This window comes from Chelonia mydas, chromosome 13 (assembly GCF_015237465.2).
Source record: "Chelonia mydas isolate rCheMyd1 chromosome 13, rCheMyd1.pri.v2, whole genome shotgun sequence".
NCBI lineage: Eukaryota > Metazoa > Chordata > Testudines > Cheloniidae > Chelonia > Chelonia mydas.
The window spans coordinates 10,251,828-10,273,280 of record NC_051253.2 but is presented as its reverse complement, the minus strand read 5'-3'; the positions used below and the strand labels follow the sequence as shown (position 1 = coordinate 10,273,280).

Below are 21,453 nucleotides of genomic sequence, written 5' to 3'. Positions count from 1 at the left end.
AGTACTTTATTAAAACATACCATTGCTTAATTGATCCTGAACTGGTTTAGGCATTCAACAAATATATTAATATATGCTTCTTTTTAGGGCTGTCAAGCGATTACAAAAATTAACCGTGATTAATCGCACTGTTAAACAATAATAGAATACCATTTATTTGAATATTTATGGATGTTTTCTACATTTTCAAATATATTGATTTCAATTACAACACAGAATACAAAGTGTACAGTGCTTACTTTATATTTATTTTTGATTACAAGTATTTGCACTGTAAAAATACAAAAGAAATAGCATTTTTCAATTCACCTAATACAAGTACTGTAGTGCAATTCCTTTATCATGAAAGTTGAACTTACAAATGTAGAATTATGTACAAAAACCCTGCATTCTAAAATAAAACAATGTAAGATTTTAGAGCCTGCAAGTCCACACAGTCCTACGTGTTCAGCCAGTCGCTCAGACAAACAAGCTTGTTTACATTTGCAGGAGATAATGCTGCCCACTTCTTGTTTACAATGTCACCTGAAAGTGAGAACAGGTGTTCACATGGCACTGTTGGAGCCGGTGTTGCAGGATATTTACGTGCCAGATGCACTAAAGATTCATATGTCCCTTCATGCTTCAACCACCATTCCAGAGGCCATGCGTCGATGCTGATGACAGGTTCTGCTCGATAACAATCCAAAGCAGCAGATGCCAACAGCAGAAGATTGATTTTCTTTTTTGGTGGTTCAGGTTCTGTAGTTTCTGCATCGAAATGTTGCTGTTTTAAGACTTCTGAAAGCATGTTCCACACCTCGTCCTTGTCAGATTTTGGAAGGCACTCTTAAACCTTGGGTCGAGTGCTGTAGCTATCTTTAGAAATCTCACATTAGTACCTTCTTTGCGTTTTGTCAAATCTGCAGTGAAAGTGTTCTTAAAATGAAGAACATGTTCTGGGTCACCATCCAAGACTGCTATAACATGAAATATATGGTAGAATGCTGGTAAAACAGAGCAGAGGACATACAATTCTCCCTCAAGGGGTTCAGTGACAAATTTAATTAATGCATTATTTTTTTAACAAGCGTCATAAGCATGGAAGAATGTCCTCTGGAATGGTGGCTGAAGCATGAAGGAGCATACCAATGTTTAGCATATCTGGCACGTAAATACCTTGTAATGATGGCTACAAAAGTGCCATGCAAATGCCTGTTCTCACTTTTTGGTAGGGTGACCAGATAGCAACTGAAAAAATGGGAGAGGGGGCGTGGGGTATTAGGCGCCTATATAACAAAAAGTCCCAAAAAATGGGACTGTCCCAATAAAAACGGGACATCTGGTCACCCTACTTTCTGGTGACATTGTAAATAAGAAGAGGGCAGCATTATCTCCTGTAAATGTAAACAAACTTATTTATCTCAGTAATTGGCTGAACAAGAAGTAGGGCTGAGTGGAAGGACTTATAGGCTCTGAAGTTTTACATTGTTTTGTTTTTGAGTGCAATTATGTAACAAAAAAAATCTACATTTGTAAATTGCACTTTCAGACAAAGAGACTGCACTACAGTACTTGTATGAGGTGAATTGAAAAATACAATTTCTTTTATCATTTTTACGGAGTAAATATTTATAATAAAAAATAATATACACTTTGATTTAAATTACAACACAGAATACAATAGATATGAAAATGTAGAAAAACATCCAAAATATTTAATAAATTTCATTTGGTATTCTATTGTTTAACAGGGCAATTAAAACTGCGATTAATCGTGACAAATTTTTTTTTAGTTAATCGCATGAGTTAACTGTGATTAATCGACAGCCCTACCTCTTTTATGAGGTCAACATATTTTCTGTTTTAAAGAGACTAATGTTAAAATTTCAAAAGTGTCTAAGTCATTTAAAAGAGCCTACTCAGGGACTTAGGTGCTTTTAAATCTTAGGTGCTTTTAAAAGAAAAAAAACACTAAAACATGTTTTTGGAGTATAGAAGGTTCTCTCTATATAAATCTATGTACTACTTTAGAGTAGGGAAAAAAGAAATAGGGAATAATTTCCAGAGGGTCTGAGCACACACAATTCCAGCTGAAGTCAATGGAAAGTACAGGTGCTTCAGAAAATCAAGCTCAAGCATGGGCGGCGGGTGAACTCCTGCTTTCGGGAAGCTAGCTCGCTGGCCCCACCCCTTGTGCCCAAGGCCCCGCTCCCTGCATGCCAGAGCCCTGAAACCCCCCTCCCACCCCATAAAAGGAGAAGCTCTGACTCTGAGGAACCTCTGCGACTGGGGGAACCCTGGCCCACCCACCTCGGGCTGAGCTGCAGCCATGGCCCCCCTACCCCGCCCAAGTGCCACGTTGAACCGCTGCCCCTCCCCCCCGCTGCTGACACCTCCCCACCTGCCAGAGTCGGGCTGGCCCCAACACTGGGCTGAGCAGCCGGCTTCCCCCAGCACGAGGTAGACCCACTGGCCTCCCAGAGCGCCAGGTCAAGTCGCCGTCCCCCTGGCCTCCAAGTGCCTGCCGGGCCGCCGTCCTCCCCACCAGAGTCGGGCCAGGCCGAACTGCCATCACCCTAGTGCCAGCTCCTTGGGCCCCTGAAGACCCCACCCCATGCCAAGCTGCCAGCCCCAGCCTCCTTAGTCTGCCGGCTGCTGGCTCTCCACGTCCCTCCTCCCTCCCCTGTCCAGAGGAGGAGGAATGCGGCAAGCAGTGAGGACCTGGTGGGTGGGTGGAGTGGAGGAGGCAGTTGGAGGTCTCAGGGAAGGGCCAGGTTCACCATGGCCCAGGTGTCCGGCAGCGGGTCGCCAGAAGTGCCTATTACACCCGCCGCCCAGGAGCTCAAGGTTCTCCAACTTGGGCAATCAAAATTTGAGGCACCTATAATCAGTGGCCACTTTTGAAAATTAGGGCCCTAGTTTCATAAAGATGCTGCAGAAGATCAATAATACAGTTTACCTGTACTCTTAATTTTTCTTTCCTACATAAGCACTGTGACGATTCCTGTTCACTCTCGGACTCTGAATTTGAGTAATCCTTATAACTTTTTTTTGCTAATGCTGCTCTTCGAGGCCATTTTGGTCTGGTTGTCTGTTTTATTCTTTCATCAGCCTTTGCATTTTGTTTTTTACTAACAGGTACCTTTGGAAGAAATAATGTTGATGTAAGTTGAAGATTCTAATGACAAGAACTATGCAAAAGAACAAATTGCACTGCACCATGGTGTATGTACCAGGAACTAGCTACAGTACTTTGGAAAAAGGAAGCACATATTAGCCTTAGCATTTTACATGTTTATTCTATAGAACATAGAGCCAATAATACTGCTGATGTAGCTCCACTGACTTCAGTAGACTCATATTAGAGATGAATTTAGCAAGTAATCTTTAATGGTAGTTTAGCACTGGCCAAGACAAAACCTGAAAGGTTGACAAGCTAAAGGATAATTACTCATTGAAAAGGTTTCCTCTTCCCCATTCTCCTGGGTAGAAAAGGATCAAAATATACTTATTGAACTGGACAACCTAGAAGTTCCATGGACTTGTAAATGGAACAGAGGAAATGATCTTCTGCTAGGTGTCATGAGTAAAAAGAAGAGCCTAGAAAAGCAAGAGAAGACTTCAGGATGGGGGTAGAGTGAATGTTTCCTCCATCCTCCTTTTTAGTTATGATATGGGATATAGTTTCTATAGGCCTGATACTCCTGTCCTGATCTATATCAAAAGGACTGAAGCTTATGACTGACATAAAATAGCCATAAAAATACAAACCCTCCATTTAATTTTGTATTATTAAATGCACACACAGAGCTATCACATTATTTTTTATTTGTCTCACTTTATATTAAGTGTATGCTTATAAATTTTATGAAGGCTTAGTAATTAATGGAGGCTTTAATAACCAGTTTAATCAATTGTTATAAAGTCTAGCAGGTCAATAGATTGCTTTGAACCATGACTTACAAACATCTGTATGTTGTCCACTAATATGGTTATAACCATCTATACTCATGTCTAACATATTTATAACATCTTGTAATAATTTATTAATGATTATAAACTCTTTATAAATGTAACTTCAAGTGTGACTTTTCCAGTTTATAGCTTTTATACTTAGTTAGGTTTATCATTTTTCTAAATAATCTTACAAACAATTCAGAGGTATTATATATAATGCAGTAAATAATTCAGAGGCAAAAAGCTATCTTAACTAAACCAATCACTGAAAAAGTGAATAATTTGAATACAATGGTTTGTCTTGCCATTAACCAGTAACTAGTTATTGCGAAAAAAATTATACATCATCTTAGAAAACAAAACGCAAGAAATGCCATAATCATTCCAACTCTCAGCTAGTGTTATTAGGGAATAGGAATTGTAACTGGCTCTGTTGTATTATCAGAGCAGTCAGAACCATTTTTAGTGGCTGTGAATTTGAAAGGATTCTGTTGAAAGTTAACAGTGCATTAATACAAATATTTAAAAAAAATCTTATGGTCAGTTAAAATAGATTAAAAATAGCGATTAAAATTAAGTTGCAATTTTACTTTACCTTTTTATTTTTTGTTTTTTTCCCTTCAGATATATCCATCAGACATGCAGGGTCTGGGAAAGTATCTGCTGTTAAAATCAATAACATTTAGAAAACTAGCTTAATATCCAAAAAATGTTGACCATCTACAATTTTAATTGTCAGTACAAGGTATGACAAGATAACTAGCTCTGTGGATGAGGCGAAAGCAGTGGACTTGTTGTTCCTGGACTTCAGCTTTTCCAGATCTTTATCAATGCATTAAACTGCCTTCAGATTACTATTTGGACAGTAGTAGTTTTGTTAAAAAGAATTCTTTTTGTCCTAAATAAACACTTTTTTACAAAATTCACCTTCAAATACTGAGGATAAGCACATTTCAAAGTCCATAGGTTATGGAAGGTAGCAGAACAAAAACATACTATACATTGTGTGACAGATATGGCAATTTCCTGCCATATCTTCAGGAGATCGTATTTAATTAAATTTAAATATCTTTGAAGTCTATTGTATTTCATGTATAATTGTGGGCTAGGACTATATGTAACCTCTCAAGTGGGGAGAGAGGACAGATGTGAAGATTTCCTGGACAGATGTCAGGATATGCTTCTATGGGCACAATGTTCTGAAGACTCAGAGCAGGCCGCGCAGTGGGGACAGGAGGATGGTGAAGAAATTTGGAAGCATGTGACCTCCAGAAGAAGAAAGGGGAGAGTCCATGTACCAGCAGCGCAGATACAGGTAAGCAACCATTTTCATGTTCTCTCCACAGGTACTAATGCGGAGAGTGGAATAGATGATACATCTGAGGGAAGGGAACAGAAGGAGACTCCGCTGATTGGAAGGCATGAGATGCACTGTCGTAGGGATGGGGGTTCTATGACCACCGCTCCGAAGAGGAGGCGGCGGGTGGTGGTGGTCGGGGACTCTCTCCTCAGGGGGACTGAGTCATCTATCTGCCGCCCTGACCGGGAAAACCGAGAAGTCTGCTGCTTGCCAGGAGCTAGGATTCATGATGTGACTGAGAGACTGCCGAGACTCATCAAGCCCTCGAATTGCTACCCCTTCCTGCTTCTCCACGTGGGCACCAATGATACTGCCAAAAATGACCCTGAGCGGATCACTGCGGACTATGTGGCTCTGGGAAAAAAGGATAAAGGAGTTTGAGGCGCAAGTGGTGTTTTCATCCATCCTCCCCGTAAAAGGAAAAGGCCCGGGAAGAGACTGTCGAATCGTGGAAGTCAACGAATGGCTATGCAGGTGGTGTCGGAGAGAAGGCTTTGGATTCTTTGATCATGGGACGGTGTTCCAAGAAGGAGGAATGCTAGGCAGAGACGGGCTCCACCTAATGAAGAGAGGGAAGAGCATCTTCGGAAGTAGGCTGGCTAACCTAGTGAGGAGGGCTTTAAACTAGGTTTATCAGGGGAAGGAGACCAAAGCCCTGAGGTAAGTGGGGACGTGGCATACTGGGAGGAAGCACGAGCAGGAGAACGCAAAAGGGGAGGGCTCCTGCCTCATACTAAGAAAGCAGGACAAACAGCAAGTTATCTCAAGTGTCTATACACAAATGCAAAAAGCCTGGGAAACAAGCAGGGAGAACTGGAAGTCCTGGCACAGTCAAGGAATTATGATGTGATTGGAATAACAGAGACTTGGTGGGATAACTCACATGACTGGAGTACTGTCATGGATGGATATAAACTGTTCAGGAAGGACAGGCAGGGCAGAAAAGGTGGGGGAGTTGCATTATTTGTAAGAGAGCGGTATGACTGCTCAGAGCTCCAGTATGAAACTGCAGAAAAACCTGAGTGTCTCTGGATTAAGTTTAGAAGTGTGAGCAACAAGGGTGATGTCGTGGTGGGAGTCTGCCATAGACCACCGGATCAGGGGGATGAGGTGGACGAGGCTTTATTCCGGCAACTAACGGAAGTTACTAGATCGCAGGCCCTGGTTCTCATGGGAGACTTCAATCACCCTGATATCTGCTGGGAGAGCAATACAGCGGTGCACAGACAATCCAGGAAGTTTTTGGAAAGTGTAGGGGACAATTTCCTGGTGCAAGTGCTGGAGGAACCAATTAGGGGCAGAGCTCTTCTTGACCTGCTGCTCACAAACCAGGAAGAATTAGTAGGGGAAGCAAAAATGGATGGGAACCTGGGAGGCAGTGACCATGAGATGGTCGAGTTCAGGATCCTGACACAGGGAAGAAAGGAGAGCAGCAGAATACAGACCCTGAACTTCAGAAAAGCAGACTTTGACAACCTCAGGGAACTGATGGGCAGGATCTCCTGGGAGAATAACATGAGGGGGAAAGGAGTCCAGGAGAGCTGGGTGTATTTTAAAGAATCCTTGTTGAGGTTACAGGGACAAACCATCCTGACGTTTAGAAAGAATAGTAAATATGGCAGGCGACCAGCTTGGCTTAACAGTGAAATCCTTGCTGATCTTAAACACAAAAAAGAAGCTTACAAGAAGTGAAAGATTGGACCAGGGAAGAGTATAAAAATATTGCTCAAGCATGCAGGAGTGAAATCAGGAAGGCCAAATCACATCTGGAGGTGCAGCTAGCAAGAGATGTTAAGAGTAACAAGAAGGGTTTCTTCAGGTACGTTAGCAACAAGAAGAAAGTCAAGGAAAGTGTGGGCCCCTTACTGAATGAGGGAGGCAACCTAGTGACAGAGGATGCGGAAAAAGCTAATGTACTCAATGCTTTTTTTGCCTCTGTCTTCACGAATAAGGTCAGCTCTCAGACTGCTGCACTGGGCAGCACCGCATGGGGAGGAGGTGACTAGCCCTCTCTGAAGAAAGAAGTGGTTTGGGACTATTTAGAAAAGCTGGACGAGTACAAGTCCATGGGGCCGGATGCACTGCATCTGAGAGTGCTAAAGGAGTTGGCAGATGTGATTGCAGAGCCATTGGCCATTATCTTTGAAAACTCATGGCGATCGGGGGAGGTCCCAGACGACTGGAAAAAGGCTAATGTAGTGCCCATCTTTAAAAAAGGGAAGGAGGAGGATCCTGGGAACTACAGGCCAGTCAGCCTCACCTCAGTCCCTGAAAAATCATGGAGCAGGTCCTCAAGGAATCAATTCTGAAGCACTTAGAGGAGAGGAAAGTGATCAAGAACAGTCAGCATGGATTCATCAAGGGAGTCATGCCTGACTAATCTAATTGCCTTGTATGACAAGATAGCTAGCTCTGTGGATGAGGGGAAAGCAGTGGACGTGTTGTTCCTGGACTTTAGCAAAGCTTTTGACACGGTCTCCCACAGTATTCTTGCCAGCAAGTTAAAGAAGTATGGGTTGGATGAATGGACGATAAGGTGGATAGAAAGCTGGCTAGATTGTCGGGCTCAACGGGTAGTGATCAATGGCTCCATGTCTAGTTGGCAGCCGGTATCAAATGGAGTGCCCCAAGGGTCCGTCCTCGGGCCGGTTTTGTTCAATATCTTCATTAATGATCTGGAGGATGGTGTGGATAGCACCCTCAGCAAGTTTGCAGATGACACTAAACTGGGAGGAGAGGTAGATATGCTGGAGGGTAGGGATAGGATAGAGGGCCCTAGACAAATTAGAGGATTGGGCCGAAAGAAATCTGATGAGGTTCAACAAGGACAAGTGCAGAGTCCTGCACTTAGGACGGAAGAATCCCATGCACTGCTACAGACTAGGGACTGAAAGGCTAGGCAGCAGTTCTGCAGAAAAGGACCTAGGGGTTATAGTGGATGAGAAGCTGGATATGAGTCAACAGTGTGCCTTTGTTGCCAAGAAGGCCAATAGCATTTTGGGATGTATAAGTAGGGGCATTGCCAGCAGATTGAGGGACGTGATCGTTCCCCTCTATTCGACATTAGTGAGGCCTCATCTGGAGTACTGCGTCCAGTTTTGGACCCCACACTACAAGAAGGATGTGGAAAAATTGGAAAACGTCCAGTGGAGGGCAACAAAAATGATTAGGGGACTGGAACACATGACTTATGAGGAGAGGCTGAGGGAACTGGGATTGTTTAGTCTGCGGAAGAGAAGAATGAGGGGGGATTTGATAGCTGCTTTCAACTACCTGAAAGGGGGTTCCAAAGAGGATGGATCTAGACTGTTCTCAGTGGTAGCGGATCACAGAACAAGGAGTAATGGTTTCAAGTTGCAGTGGGGGAGGTTTAGGCTGGATATTAGGAAAAACTTTTCACTAGGAGGGTGGTGAAACACTGGAATGTGTTACCTAGGGAGGTGGTGGAATCTCCTTCCTTAGAAGTTTTTAAGGTCAGGCTTGAGAAAGCCCTGGCTGGGATAATTTAGTTGGGGATTGGTCCCGCTTTGAGCAGGGGGTTGGACTAGATGACTTCCTGAGGTCCCTTCCAACCCTGATATTCTATAATTCTATTCTATGTGAGACCTGGGGGTTCAAAGGATTATTTGAAACAAAGTACCAGACAAGAATGGACTTCTTGAACAAAAAATATTAAGTGGTTTTCTTGGAGGATATCTAAGGGGAGGTGAATGCAAATTATCCACTTCCAGTTATGCAAAAACACAGCGTTTTGAAGCTACACCCTGAGGAGAGAGCCATTGTCTGCTGATCCCTTTACATGAGGCCAACATCAAAAGCCCAAGCTGTACAAAGGAATGACTGAACTATTCATGATTGTTCTGGTTCTGAATCTGAGACAAATTATGTATTTGTAACCTCAGGAAAACCCAGTTGTGGATTTTAAGGACTGGCACCTACCAGAACCCAAGGTTGGAGTTGGGTAACCTCTAGTAAACTTTTGAGCATGTGTATATTTCTTTTATTGTTTTTAGTATGTTTTTTCTGTAATGCTTTCACCTGATGAATGAATGTGCTTGCTTATAAAGAGCTGTGTGGTAACTTATAACTACGGGCAATACACTGGGCAGAGACTGTGAAGAGAAAGCATAGTGCAGACGGTGGTCTTTTAGGCAGTCTGGACTGCTGGGAATATCATAGCGTAGGCAGGGAATGTGCAGTCTTTAAAGATCCCTTGGTCAGGAAGGAGAAACTGTCGGTCTCTGCTGAGGAGAGGCAGCGGCTGAGGAGCTGGGAGCCTAGAGTGGTTGCCCTCAAGGGACAGTTACCATGAACTGTGACACACTGCACACAACATACGTTATGCATGGCAAATATAATTAAATAATTTAAAAACTATTTACAGGCAAGTGAAACACAGTCCCTAAATGTTCAACAATTAGTTTCTTACTTGCTTCTATACTTTTAGATTTCTTCAGATTTTTAGTTCTGCTGTAGTCTACTAGTTGGGGTTTAGGTTTTCTGTTAGACTCTCGTAGCCAACTGATATCTGTCTTGCTGTCATCACCTCTGCACTCTGTGTCAGTGTCACTAAAGAGATGCTTCATGTTTTTATTAGTTCTATTCTACAAAACAAACAAACAAAAATGCTTACGGGTCATTTATTTTTGTTTCGATTTAAATACAGTTTTTACCTGAAAGTATGTGGTATTTCTAGAGATAAGAAGCATTTGAGCTACAAAACCCAAGTCTAAAGGCCTATCCTTACAAAAGTGTTCACAGTATTAAATTCAGTAACTTCAGGCTGCTTTAAGTTACGTCAAGGGGCAGTTCCACCTCCATTCAAATAAAGGACCATGTGAGTGGAAAGATGGATTAGAGTTTTTTATAATTCTTTGTATCATTTTAAGGGGAAAAAAAATGGTTATTTTCCATATTGAAATTTTGGTCTTTTTAATATCAGTTTCCCTGAATTTAAGAAACTTACTTTATTATCTACTTTTTTCTGGAGGATACTTTTGCTTTCATCAGGATTCCTTAAACAAAGAGATATTTACATTAATAAATACATCCAAAGCGGAAGACATCTGCTGGGGTTATTGTCATCTTTCGGCTATTGGTATGTATGTGTGTGGGAGGGGAATTATGATGCACTTGATCTCTTTTTGGCAAGTTTGGAAACCACAGTTCACTTTCAAACACTAAACTAGTAATCTGATGAAAATGAAAGGATTAGGAAGAAATTTGCCAAAAGGAAAACAGTAAAACAATCAAACAAACAAAAAACAACAACGAAATGCAGCTGAGGAAGCCATTGCAGCTGCCTTTACCTGTTGAAGAAAGGAAAATAAATGATGAAGTTACGCCAGCCCACTTTACAGGGAAAGTGAGACAACAAGAGGGTTTTCTTCCTGTTTATATCTTTAGAAGGACTTGCACCTGCTATCTTGATTGGCATTGGGGGATGTTGGAGAATGCAAACAAAGCTATTCATTATTACCATCCTTAAGAAAAAAAATATTTTTTTTACATTAGTATAATACAATGTAACATTCTTACATTTTTTCTGTGAGATTTATAGTAGCTTTCAGGTTGGTAACATGTAATTCTTGGACCTAAAATGTAAGTACAAATAAATGAAAAATAATTGCAAATGTATCTTCATGATATATATAAAATATATTAGTTATTCATGCAAAGAGTAACACTAAGCCTTTTTTACTCCAAAATTTCTTGTTTGCAATAATTTACAACGATCACTTTACACATTAGAGAATATTTCACATCTTCTCTTTGAATATTTTAGTGCAAACTTCCCAGATTTCACGTAAATAATGTTACTCTTTTTAGATGCATATTTTAAGCTTTTTCTTAAGAGTTATAAATTGGCCCATATTCTCCAATTTGTACTTAGAAAAGTTTCAGATATGTGGCTCGTATGCTTCTACATCATAGTTTATGCTAAAGAGAGAGCTGGTAGCAGAGTGGAAAAGCTAGAGGATGGATCTGTCAGATTTCATGGAACTGAGAACTAGTTTCCATGAATTTCCACTCTTCTCCCTTTCAAAAGGCTTAGAGCATGTCTAAACCCATAAAATATATAGAGAGGAGGAGGTGGTGCTCCCCCTTATAACTTTCAGCCCATTGTTTAAAAAGCATTCACCCGGGATGTGGAAGACCTAGATTCAATTTCCTACATTTGCCTAATGTGCAGCAAAGGCTTGAACCCATATCTTCCACCTTCTATGTGAGTGCCCTAACCACTGTGCTATTAGGTATTTTGGGTTGAGTCTTTCTCAGGACTTGTCTACATTGCCCTACAATTCGGACTACAAGGATGTGAACAGCAGTGCACACCACTGTGCTATGCTGTAACTCCTGTATGTGGATGCTGTGGGCACAAACTAAAAGGTTCCCAGTTTACATTAATGTAGACTACTGGAATCTTACTCCAAGCTTTATCGTAGGTTCATCAAATCCACTTAAGTTAAAATTGTAGACATCATCCCTGTCAAAACAGATACAAATAAAGTTTTAGTTCTTGAATCAAGGAATATTCTTAACATAATTGGATAATTAAAACATTTTGAAACAAAATTACTAGATACTTACACAATATGTCCTGTAGTCATATTAAGCACAGCTGTAGTTTTTATGTTTCTACAGCTTCTATTCTGAACTTTTCCCTACATATTCACAAGAAGAGTTACACAGGTCTAATATTCAAAACATGGTCATCTATAGTCTTCAATACATCAGCAAGTTCTTTAACAGAAGCATGGGTGATAAATTAGTTGCTTTTGAATCTAAACCTCACTTAACTTACAATATTCAAATATGGTATTAGGGATCAGGGGCTGCTGGAAGAGAAATATTTTGAGATGTAAAATACAAGTCCTCATCATCTGTGGCCCTTAAAAATCTCATGGTACTTATTCCAAAAATAACAGTGCTGGTTTCTGTACCACGCTCAAATTCCATTTGAGCAATGTGTGTTCCTACCTACTCTCATATATTTAGATCTGGATTAAGTATTCCTAACTGTATCTTTTAAATTGCTGTATAATGTTGCTATGCATATCATGGAACAATGAACTTCACTCATAAATTAAATGATCCCATTATATGCTATATGGTAAGGGCTTGTCTACATGAACATTTAGTTCATGTCGAGAAGGGTATGAATCTAACCCGCACTAGCCTGCTGCATACTAACTGTCCATGAAGACCCTACTAGTGCACACTAATCATTCCTTAGTGAGCTTTGATCACCCCCTTTTCAAAACAAGGTAGATCAAAGCACACTAAGGAAAAAATTACAACCAGGTGTGCGTGCACACGCATGTGCACGGTAGCCAGAAGATTTTCCCCATAGCCACATCTGTTGCATCGGTCTGGGCACCCCGAGTCACACCTTCATGGTGCTCAATATAGAGCCCCGCCGACCCACCACCCCCTCAGTTCCTGCTTGCCGGCTACTCTGAGAGAGGGGAAGGAGGGTGAGTATTGGAATGGACATGAACACCACATCTCGAAGAACAATAGTTATGAGAAGGCGAGTAACCATTTTTTCTTCTTCGAGTGCTTGTTCATGTCGATTCCAACCAGGTGAATCACAAGCCCAAGTTTAGGTGGTGGAGTCTTCCACTGATTGAAGCGCTGCTCGTCCGAAGGCCCCATCGTCTCTGGCCTCCTGGGTAATTGCATAGTTCCTGACGAAAGTATAGATGGAGGACCACATCGCCATCCTGCAGATTTCCTGAGTGGGAACCTGAGCCAGGAGTGCTCTTGATGAAGCCTGCGCCCTGGTGGAGTGTACAGTGATTGGAGGTGCAGGAACACCTGCCAGGTTGTAGCACTCACGAATATAGGATGCGCTCCATCACAAGATGCATTGTGACGACACAGGCTGACCTTTCATTCTGTCTGCCACGGACACGAATAACTGGACCAATTTTATGAAAGGTTTGGTTCTCTGGATGTAAAAGGTTAGCACCCTGCAGACATCCAGAGAGTGGAGCTTCTGCTCCCTGCTGCTGGAATGAGGCTTAGGGTAGAATGCTGGGAGAAAGATGTCCTGGTTGATGTGAAATGCAACACAACCTTCGGGAGGAAAGCAGGATGAGGCCTGAGCTGAACCTTGTCCTTATGTAGGGAGGCTCTGATGTTAGGGCTCTGAGCTCATACACCCTCTTGGCCAAGGTTATTGCTACTCGGAATGCCATCTTGTAAGAGAGGTAGAAAAGGGAGCATGTTGCTAATGGTTCAAAGGGAGGTCCCCATGAACCTAGAAAGGACCAGGTTGAGGTCCCAGGCAGGGACAGGCTGATGGATGTTAGGGTATAGCAGGGGTTCTCAAACTGGGGGTCGGGACACCTCAGGGGGTTGTGAGGTTATTATATGGGGGGGGTCACGAGCAGTCAGCCTCCACCACACTTTGCCTCCAGCATTTATAATGGTGCTAAATATATAAAAAAGTGTTTTTAATTTATTGGGGGGGGGGGGGTCACACTCAGAGGCTTGCTATGTGAAAGGGGTCACCAGTACAGAAGTTCAAGAAGTAGCCTGTCAAGCCCTTTTAAGAACCGGCTGACCATAGGGTTAGTAGGTGTTATAAGAGTACCTGCTGACGATAGCCTGCTGGTTTGAAATACAGAGCTGAAGACACCCTGTAGAGTAGACCTTTCCCCCAACAAAGTCAAGTCACTTCGCCTCCCTGTTTTTAAGGGAGGGCCCCTGGAAACCCAGTTGCTCATGCTGATTAGCAGCATCCACAACAAGAGAGTCGGGAGGCGGAAGGAGAAAATGGTTCGTACCTCTTGGAGGGCATGAAATAACGCCTCTCGTTGCGCTTGGCAGTGGGTGGTAAGGAAGCCGGGGTCTGCCGCAGGGTCTTGGTGATATCCACAATAGTTTTAATAAGTGGTAGGGCAATACGAGAAGGACCTGAGGGGGTGAGGATATCCACCATAGGACCAGCCTCGTCGACCACCTCCTCAGCCTTAATGCCCAAACCTTAAGCAGCCCTTCACAGCAACTGACATAGCATCCTATTGTCCTCAAGTGCCAGGGCTATGGCTGTGCCTGCCAATGCCTTGTCCGGAGATGACAAGGAGGAAGCCCCTACAAGCAGCGGATGCTCCCTGCCATCCTGCGACTCTTGGGGGTCTCGAGGGAACGTTAGTGCTGATGGAGCTCCTGTTGGTGCCTGGACTGTCAATGATGAACTTGGCATTGGAACGGGCACTGGAGACACTGATGATACCGCCGGTGGAGCTGGGGCCAAACCAGCTGCCTCAGCTGACGAAGGTGGCCAGGCCGTCGTCTGTGCTGCTGTCGGTGCCGAGGTCATCATCAGTGCCAAAAGTGCTGTTGGCGCCAGCGCAGCAGTCGGTGCCGAGACTGCTGTCAGCACCGAGGTCGAAAGAGTTGCCGGTGCCCATGATGGTGCCACAGCCGATGGCATTGGTGTGTGGGTAGGTGCCGAGGTGAGCTGCGTGGTTGGCAGCGGGACAGATGTGGCTGAGGCCACCGAAGATGCTGCAGAGCAGTGCCCTTAGATCGCTCCCTGGCTTTGGTGAAAGACTCAGGGTGTCCAGAATGGCCACTGCGGTGGCCAGGCCTGGGGCTCTGGTCTGTCTTGCCTTGACTTTGATCGTTGGCTCCAGTCCTCCGAGAGTGGCGGGAGTCAGACTCTGACTCCAAGGTCTCCGAGACCGAAGACCATGGAGGAGCCAAGCTTTGGTGCCTCGAGCGTCAAGAGCTTTGGGAGCGACTAGGCTTTCTGTCTGAGTGGGCTAGTGCCGAAGGACATGGAGAGGGGGAATGCTGGACATCATTGCCAGCTTCCCTCTTGACTGCACCTGGGGACGGAGTGGGATCGCCAGCGCTGGAGGTTCCTCCCTTCTAGGGGGCGAGAACGGCACCGTAAGGTGCAGCAGCTCCTGAGCAGCTTCAAAAACTTCTGGAGTCTAAGGAAGTGGCATCTGATGGCCCACAGGTACTGGTGAACGTGGGGGCCTCGGACTCAACTGCCTCGCCTGGGCAGGAGTTGACGCGACCCATACGGGGGATCTTGAGCTGTGGCCCATCTGGGCTTTCCCTTCCTTAGATTTAGCCAGAGGTGACCGACTGTCCAGTTTCTTTTTCTCCTGAGGCGCCAGCGAGTTAGACCGGTGCCTGCTTGCTGCTGGACCTCGGGAGGTGCCATGTGTCCCGGGATGAGTCCTTTTTAGGCACCAAACTTTATGACAGAGCCGGGAACAAGGAAGTGTTAGGAGCTGGGTCCCCTGAGCCCGGGTCCAAATGGGGGCGTAGAGCTGCCTCCAGGAGGATCAGTTTAAGCCACTGCTCCCTTTCTTTAAGAATTCTAGGGTGGAACTCGCGGCAGATCTTACAGCGATCCTTTTGGTGACCCTCCCCTAGGCACCATAAACATGAGGAGTGTGGATTGCTCTTTGGCATGCACTTCGTGCAGACCACAGTTTTTAAACCCCAGGGACTATGGCATACCACGGCACAGGGGAGTCGGAAGAGGGGTAAAGACCCCCAACAACTCTAATCACTAACTACTAAGATAAACTAACTATATGCAAACAACTGGAGTTGAACTCACTTGCTAAAGCAAGGGCTACTGGGAGTTCCAGTCTACTGTCACTGGCAGTAAGAGGAACTGAGGGGGTGGCAGGTCAGCAGGGCTCTAAATTGAGCACCATGAAGGTGCAACTCCAGGGGGTGCCCGGACCGACCCAAAGGATGCAGCTATGGGAAAAATCTTCCGGCTACCGTGCACATGCATGCGCGCACACACCTGAATGGAATCAACATGAACAAGCACTTGAAGAACTTTCAGTGCACGTTTGCAGGGACACAGACAATTAGTGTACAGCAGACTACCGTGGGGTGGATTCACACCTCAGTTTGCCACAAACTGAATGTTCATGTACACAAGGCCTTAGAAATTAGTTTGTAAAATTTGTCATGAGTTTTGAGAATTCTATCTGATAGGTGTTATATAAGTATCAGTCACTATTATTATAGGTGGTACTATTAAGGAATCATATTAAACATTATTGAATAGCTATAAAAACACACCAACACATGAGCTGACACTGCTGTGAAGAAATAAGGTGGGTAGGTGCTGCAATGTACCAGTTTTGGATGTGATATTAAAATTATGGTCCCATATGCCTGTCACTCTTGGATATCCAGATGGAGATGCAAATTAAATAGTCCATGATCATTTTAAAAATGACTGGGAATAAATCCTGTGACTTGGCTAACAGTCATTTTTAAAGGAGAGAGATTTCATATTCAGGAATGCTAGTCAACTATTGTGGAGCATCTACCAACTGCCATATTTTTATATAATTTTATACCTCATTGCTTTCTAAAGTACATTGGGATATTTCAAGTATGAAAAGTGCTATAATGAACAAGATTTTGTCTTAGATTCTAGTAGATATCAATTTTCTATGTTAAAAAAACCAAAAAACAGTAAACGTACCTTATTGACTTTGAAACCAGACTTATTTAAACGTGACCTAAAAATTTTTTATCAAATACCATCAAATGCATACCAAAAATGTGTTCAATATATTACTAATATAAATGAAAACCTTAACAAGATAAGAAAATATTTGCTTGTATAATGTATCACAGAGTTCTTCAATAACAGATTCTAAGATAACATATGACTTTATATAGTAAAAATAGGTCTTAAAATTCTAGTAACTTAGAACTTAGTCTACAAAAAAACTGCACAATTATAAGCCAAATCCAGACAACTTCATTTTTTTCCCCAATAGGCTCAAATTCTCATTACTGCACAAAGCTCAAAAGGTAAAATTATAAAAAGAGCCTAAGCGACTTAAGCCTCAGTCTCATTTTCAAAAGTGAATTAGACCATAAGGGTCAAAGTCCCATTGACTTCCAATACTTAGGAAAAAATTTTTAAATTAAGTGATTTAGGAGCTTAAGAGTAAAATTTTCATGGTGCTTAAGTGTCAGATTTTTAAAGGTATTTAAGTGCCTAGATATACATAGGGGCCTAGAGGGATTTTCAGACACAGCTAGGTGCCAAACTCCCATTGATTTCAGTGTGTTAGGTTCTTTTAAAATTTTTACCCCAAGTCGCTGTTCTTTGTGTAGGTTTGCTGCACTAGAAACAAAGGGCCCGATTCTCTGCCAGTGTAAGCTGATACAGTAGCAGGGAGCTACACCCATTTAAACTGGCAAAAAAATTGTCCCAGAATCCTTCATCCCCAGGCAGCAACATCTGCACCCCTAACATACTGGGATAGGTAGTGCTGAAAATCTGTGTAGTCACAGAACCAATAACTATACATCCCAGCCTCCAAAATTCCTTCCACTATTATTGGAGCTCCTAGCATTCTCCATTTCTGCATAGCAGAAGAGAACCAATTCCAGGGAGAGCTGGGCAGGAACTGCCTGCAAACAAATAGTAGTTAGAGTGAACTAAGTTACAAACCCGTAACTGCCAAATATCATGAGTTACGCTGCAAACATAAACTCAAGTTATTTTGTGTTACTGTTTTCATTTTTCAAAATAATTTTCATAACCAATTTTACAACATATATTGATGCATTTGTTCACAATTAGATAAATATAAAAATTATTTAAATTGTGATTGATGACCTGATTTTCAAAGGTGCTGAGAAACAACTGCTCCCACTAAGTCAATTGAAGACGCAGGTGTTAAGCATCACTAAAGATCACACCTTTATGTGATTAAGTTTACATACAACCAAATTATTGTAGCCTTTAACGGAACTTTGAGCGTCACAGTTCCTCTGCTAGTGCTCTAAAAATAGCAGTACAGGCAGCACTTTAAAGTTGTAGCTCGTGCTCTGTCTATACAGCTATTTTCAGAGCCCTAAAGCAAGCCCAAGTCTATCAACCTGGGCTGGGAGGCTTGCTTCAAAATCCTTACTCACAAACTGGGCTTAGCTGAGCTTGTCCTCCACCCTTTCACAAAGATTTATGATCTGGATAAACCAAACTAGGCTGCATAGGGGCTTTATGTGCTCTTTCTTCTTTGCAAGTGCACAAGGAAGTAAGTCACAATCAAGCTGTTCAAACTATTATAAGAAAACAATTTATACCATACCTGTTATTAGCTAAAAATTCTCTTGCTTTTCTTGTATGTTCGATATCATCCTTTTGTTTATATCTGTCACTGATTTTACTTATTATTGATTCTATTGTTTCAGCCATTTCTTTAGATTTTGCTTTCTGTAACAACAGACTTTGTAAATAACCTGTTAACTCTGACAGTAAACTTTGTACAATAAAAGGGTAGAGTGGCAGTTTGGGTACAAAGACTCCATGTAGTTGGCTCTCGACACCCATGGATCCCTCAGGATCACCAGGCTTGAGGGCAGCTTTTCCACAGGAAGAAAATCACACCCCTCTACTTGAACAATGTAAGGAAGCCTTCACAGAAATTTCCCCACAAAATTACCACAGCTTTCGATGCAAGTGGCAACAATCTGGACATTTTTATCAGTAAACCAGCTCCATTTAATGGACAGTTTAAAATCCTGTCTCTGACCCAATATTTAAATACGGTTGGGCTTGCATTGGGATTTTTCATCAGGGATCTTGATTTAAATTGTAACAGTCACAGGTGCCACCAGAACAAAGGACTGGTTCATATTTTTAAACAAAAGGAACCCCCTGAAATCAAAATAGATAAATATTTTAAATTTTCAGCACAAAACATATATAAAAATGAGTTACATTTGAAAATATGGTGGACCCCTTATTCTTCTGCATTAGTGTAAACTAAATGATGAACAAATTTAGAAATAAGCAGAATTAAAAATATGCTATTGAGGCTATATTGAAATATTGAAAATATGGTGGAAAGAACACAAACTACATCATTCCCTTTATTGCTAAGTCAGAGAAACCAAGATGAAAATCTATCACCTTCTCAGATTTTTTATGATTTGTAGTCCCTTTTCTAAAAGAAACATCAACTTCCTCCATAGAATTTCTGGCCAACACTAATTTTGTTGAAGATCCCAGAGATTTTTCAGTCATTTTACTTGGATGAACTGATTTAAAAGATGTTTCAGATGTGCTGGGAACTTCTTTTGCCTCTGTACTTAGTATTTTCTGTTCTAAATGCTTAGAACTGTTTAGTGTTTGTCCTCTGTGTCTTACGCAGTTTTCTTCTGGTTTTTTGGTTTCATTTTGTTGCTTCTTTGATATTTTTCTACTCTGAGCTTGTTGTTTTGGAGAAGTACTTTCAAATATTGAATAGAAAGCTTTTTGTTTGGCAGCTCTTTCACTGAGAACAGGAACTAATGCAAACAAAAAAATAAAATCTTTAAGATAAAAATTTATTAAAAAGTTTGAACATAAAAAATATAATTTGCCATTCACAAATACTTATTACTAACAGGGCATAAACTTAACCTTTTTGGAATGTATGTCCTGATGATGTACTTCTCTTCTGCTTGTCACACTTCGTTATAAGCTTCTCAGGTACAGAGCATGCATGTTTTTTCCAGATTTTATTTTTATCAGCAGAACTTTCCAAAAGACCAGGCAATCTACAAAAATAATCCTATTTTATTTACACTAAATTGCAGAAATTTGGTCATTATTGCTAAATGTAACAGGTTTACAAATAAAAACACTGCTGGTTAATTAAAATTAATATCATGGAAATGCAGGGCTGAAAGATCTCTGGAGATCATTATCAAAATCTCAGAAGCACTGTCTTTGGCAATACTTGCACATATAGCTTTCAAAAGGTTTTTTTTTTTTTTTTTAAGATAAAACAAACAGTTATTTAGGGTGGTTTTCTAATACTTACAAAGGTTTGTTATTTCTGCCTACTGGCTGAGAATCAGGAACAATATCTAATAGTTCATCTAAATGAAACATATTAAATTTGATATTAAACATTAAATTTTCTCAGTTTCTTTTGTAAAAATATGAAAACAGAATGATTTTAAAAGAGTATTGTCAAAATTTGCAAAAGTGCTCACGTAGTGTTTCTTTTTGGCTGGTCTCACTGCCTGCCTCATTTTGTATCATTTCCAAAACTTTTTCAGCTGACATATGCTGCTGAAAAATTACAAAAAATATATTGGAGTGGAGATATACATTGTTACATACAAAAATACATTTAGAATAGAAGTTTTTTTTAATGTTAGAAAATAATGGCTCCCAAAACCTTTTCAGATAGTTTTGCCTCATTTCTGATTCTTGTTTTGCTGGTATTCTGCTGAGTCTCACAAAATACATTGTCCAGTACAGAGCCATCTCTACCCTAAAAAGCAAAAGTCAGTAATGTTAAGTAAGGAAGTAATTTTACTATTAAAGAATAAATTTTGGAAAACTATTTTTGTGATTCTTACAAAATGTTCTTCAGACAGTGTGGTTCTACCCTGAAAAATTGGTTTGGAATCCCAAAATATCATTTTTACATATTCATTGTGTCTCAATAATTTCTAATGACATTTGTTCAAATTGAAGTAAAAAGATGTTTTTCCACCTCCAAGCCCCACAAACTCAACATGGTTCTGACAGTCAAACTGAGATCTTTTCATCTCACACCAGTAAGAGAGATTCTTCAGGGTAAATTATACCCTCAGCTATACCAGTGCAAAACCAGTGTCTTCAGGTTAAATACTCAAGTGACATCTGTGCAACCCCATTAACCTTTAGTCTGAGGGTCTGATCTGAAGCACAATGAAGTAAACAGGAGTACTTCCATTGACTTCAATGGGCTTTGGGTCAGGCTACCAGTTTGCAGAAATGTCAGTAATACCATAATTTGGACACAATGGCATTTCACAGATGTAGATGATGGTATTGTTTGTTCCTTAACATATTTCATAATGACAGTGGAATTTTAATAAAGTTGAGCAGTTCAAGAGATTTAGGTGCACAATTAAATTACATGCACAAAATATGCTCATTCAAACTCAGGGATTGTGTATAGAAACAAGCTTAATACATTTGATCATGCAACTATCTGATTTGCCCAAACATCTGTAGTAATTGTGTTCACAAAGTAGAAACACAATCGGACAATTAAACTGTCTAAAATTTGGCACTAAAAATCTTTGGTTGTTGTGTTTTGATAGCATTTCAGAGGTAGAGGCTGGATATAAATAGGCCACACCTTTATCTT

At 41.5% G+C, this 21,453-nt stretch overlaps 1 protein-coding gene across 1 annotated transcript in view; it reads right to left on the bottom strand.

The window, feature by feature from the left end:
• Positions 1-21,453, bottom strand: part of SYCP2 (synaptonemal complex protein 2) — a 66,127-nt gene that overhangs the window by 15,725 nt on the left and 28,949 nt on the right. The window contains exons 20-31 of the mRNA XM_043527293.1: positions 20,491-20,586; positions 20,303-20,381; positions 20,128-20,185; positions 19,725-19,861; positions 19,233-19,609; positions 18,409-18,533; positions 11,729-11,786; positions 10,838-10,893; positions 10,266-10,314; positions 9,729-9,903; positions 4,535-4,602; positions 2,942-3,124 (exon numbers count right to left, since the gene is read on the bottom strand). Coding sequence (XP_043383228.1) covers positions 2,942-3,124; positions 4,535-4,602; positions 9,729-9,903; positions 10,266-10,314; positions 10,838-10,893; positions 11,729-11,786; positions 18,409-18,533; positions 19,233-19,609; positions 19,725-19,861; positions 20,128-20,185; positions 20,303-20,381; positions 20,491-20,586 — 1,461 coding nt within the window. The remainder of the gene's footprint in view (positions 1-2,941; positions 3,125-4,534; positions 4,603-9,728; positions 9,904-10,265; positions 10,315-10,837; positions 10,894-11,728; positions 11,787-18,408; positions 18,534-19,232; positions 19,610-19,724; positions 19,862-20,127; positions 20,186-20,302; positions 20,382-20,490; positions 20,587-21,453) is intronic.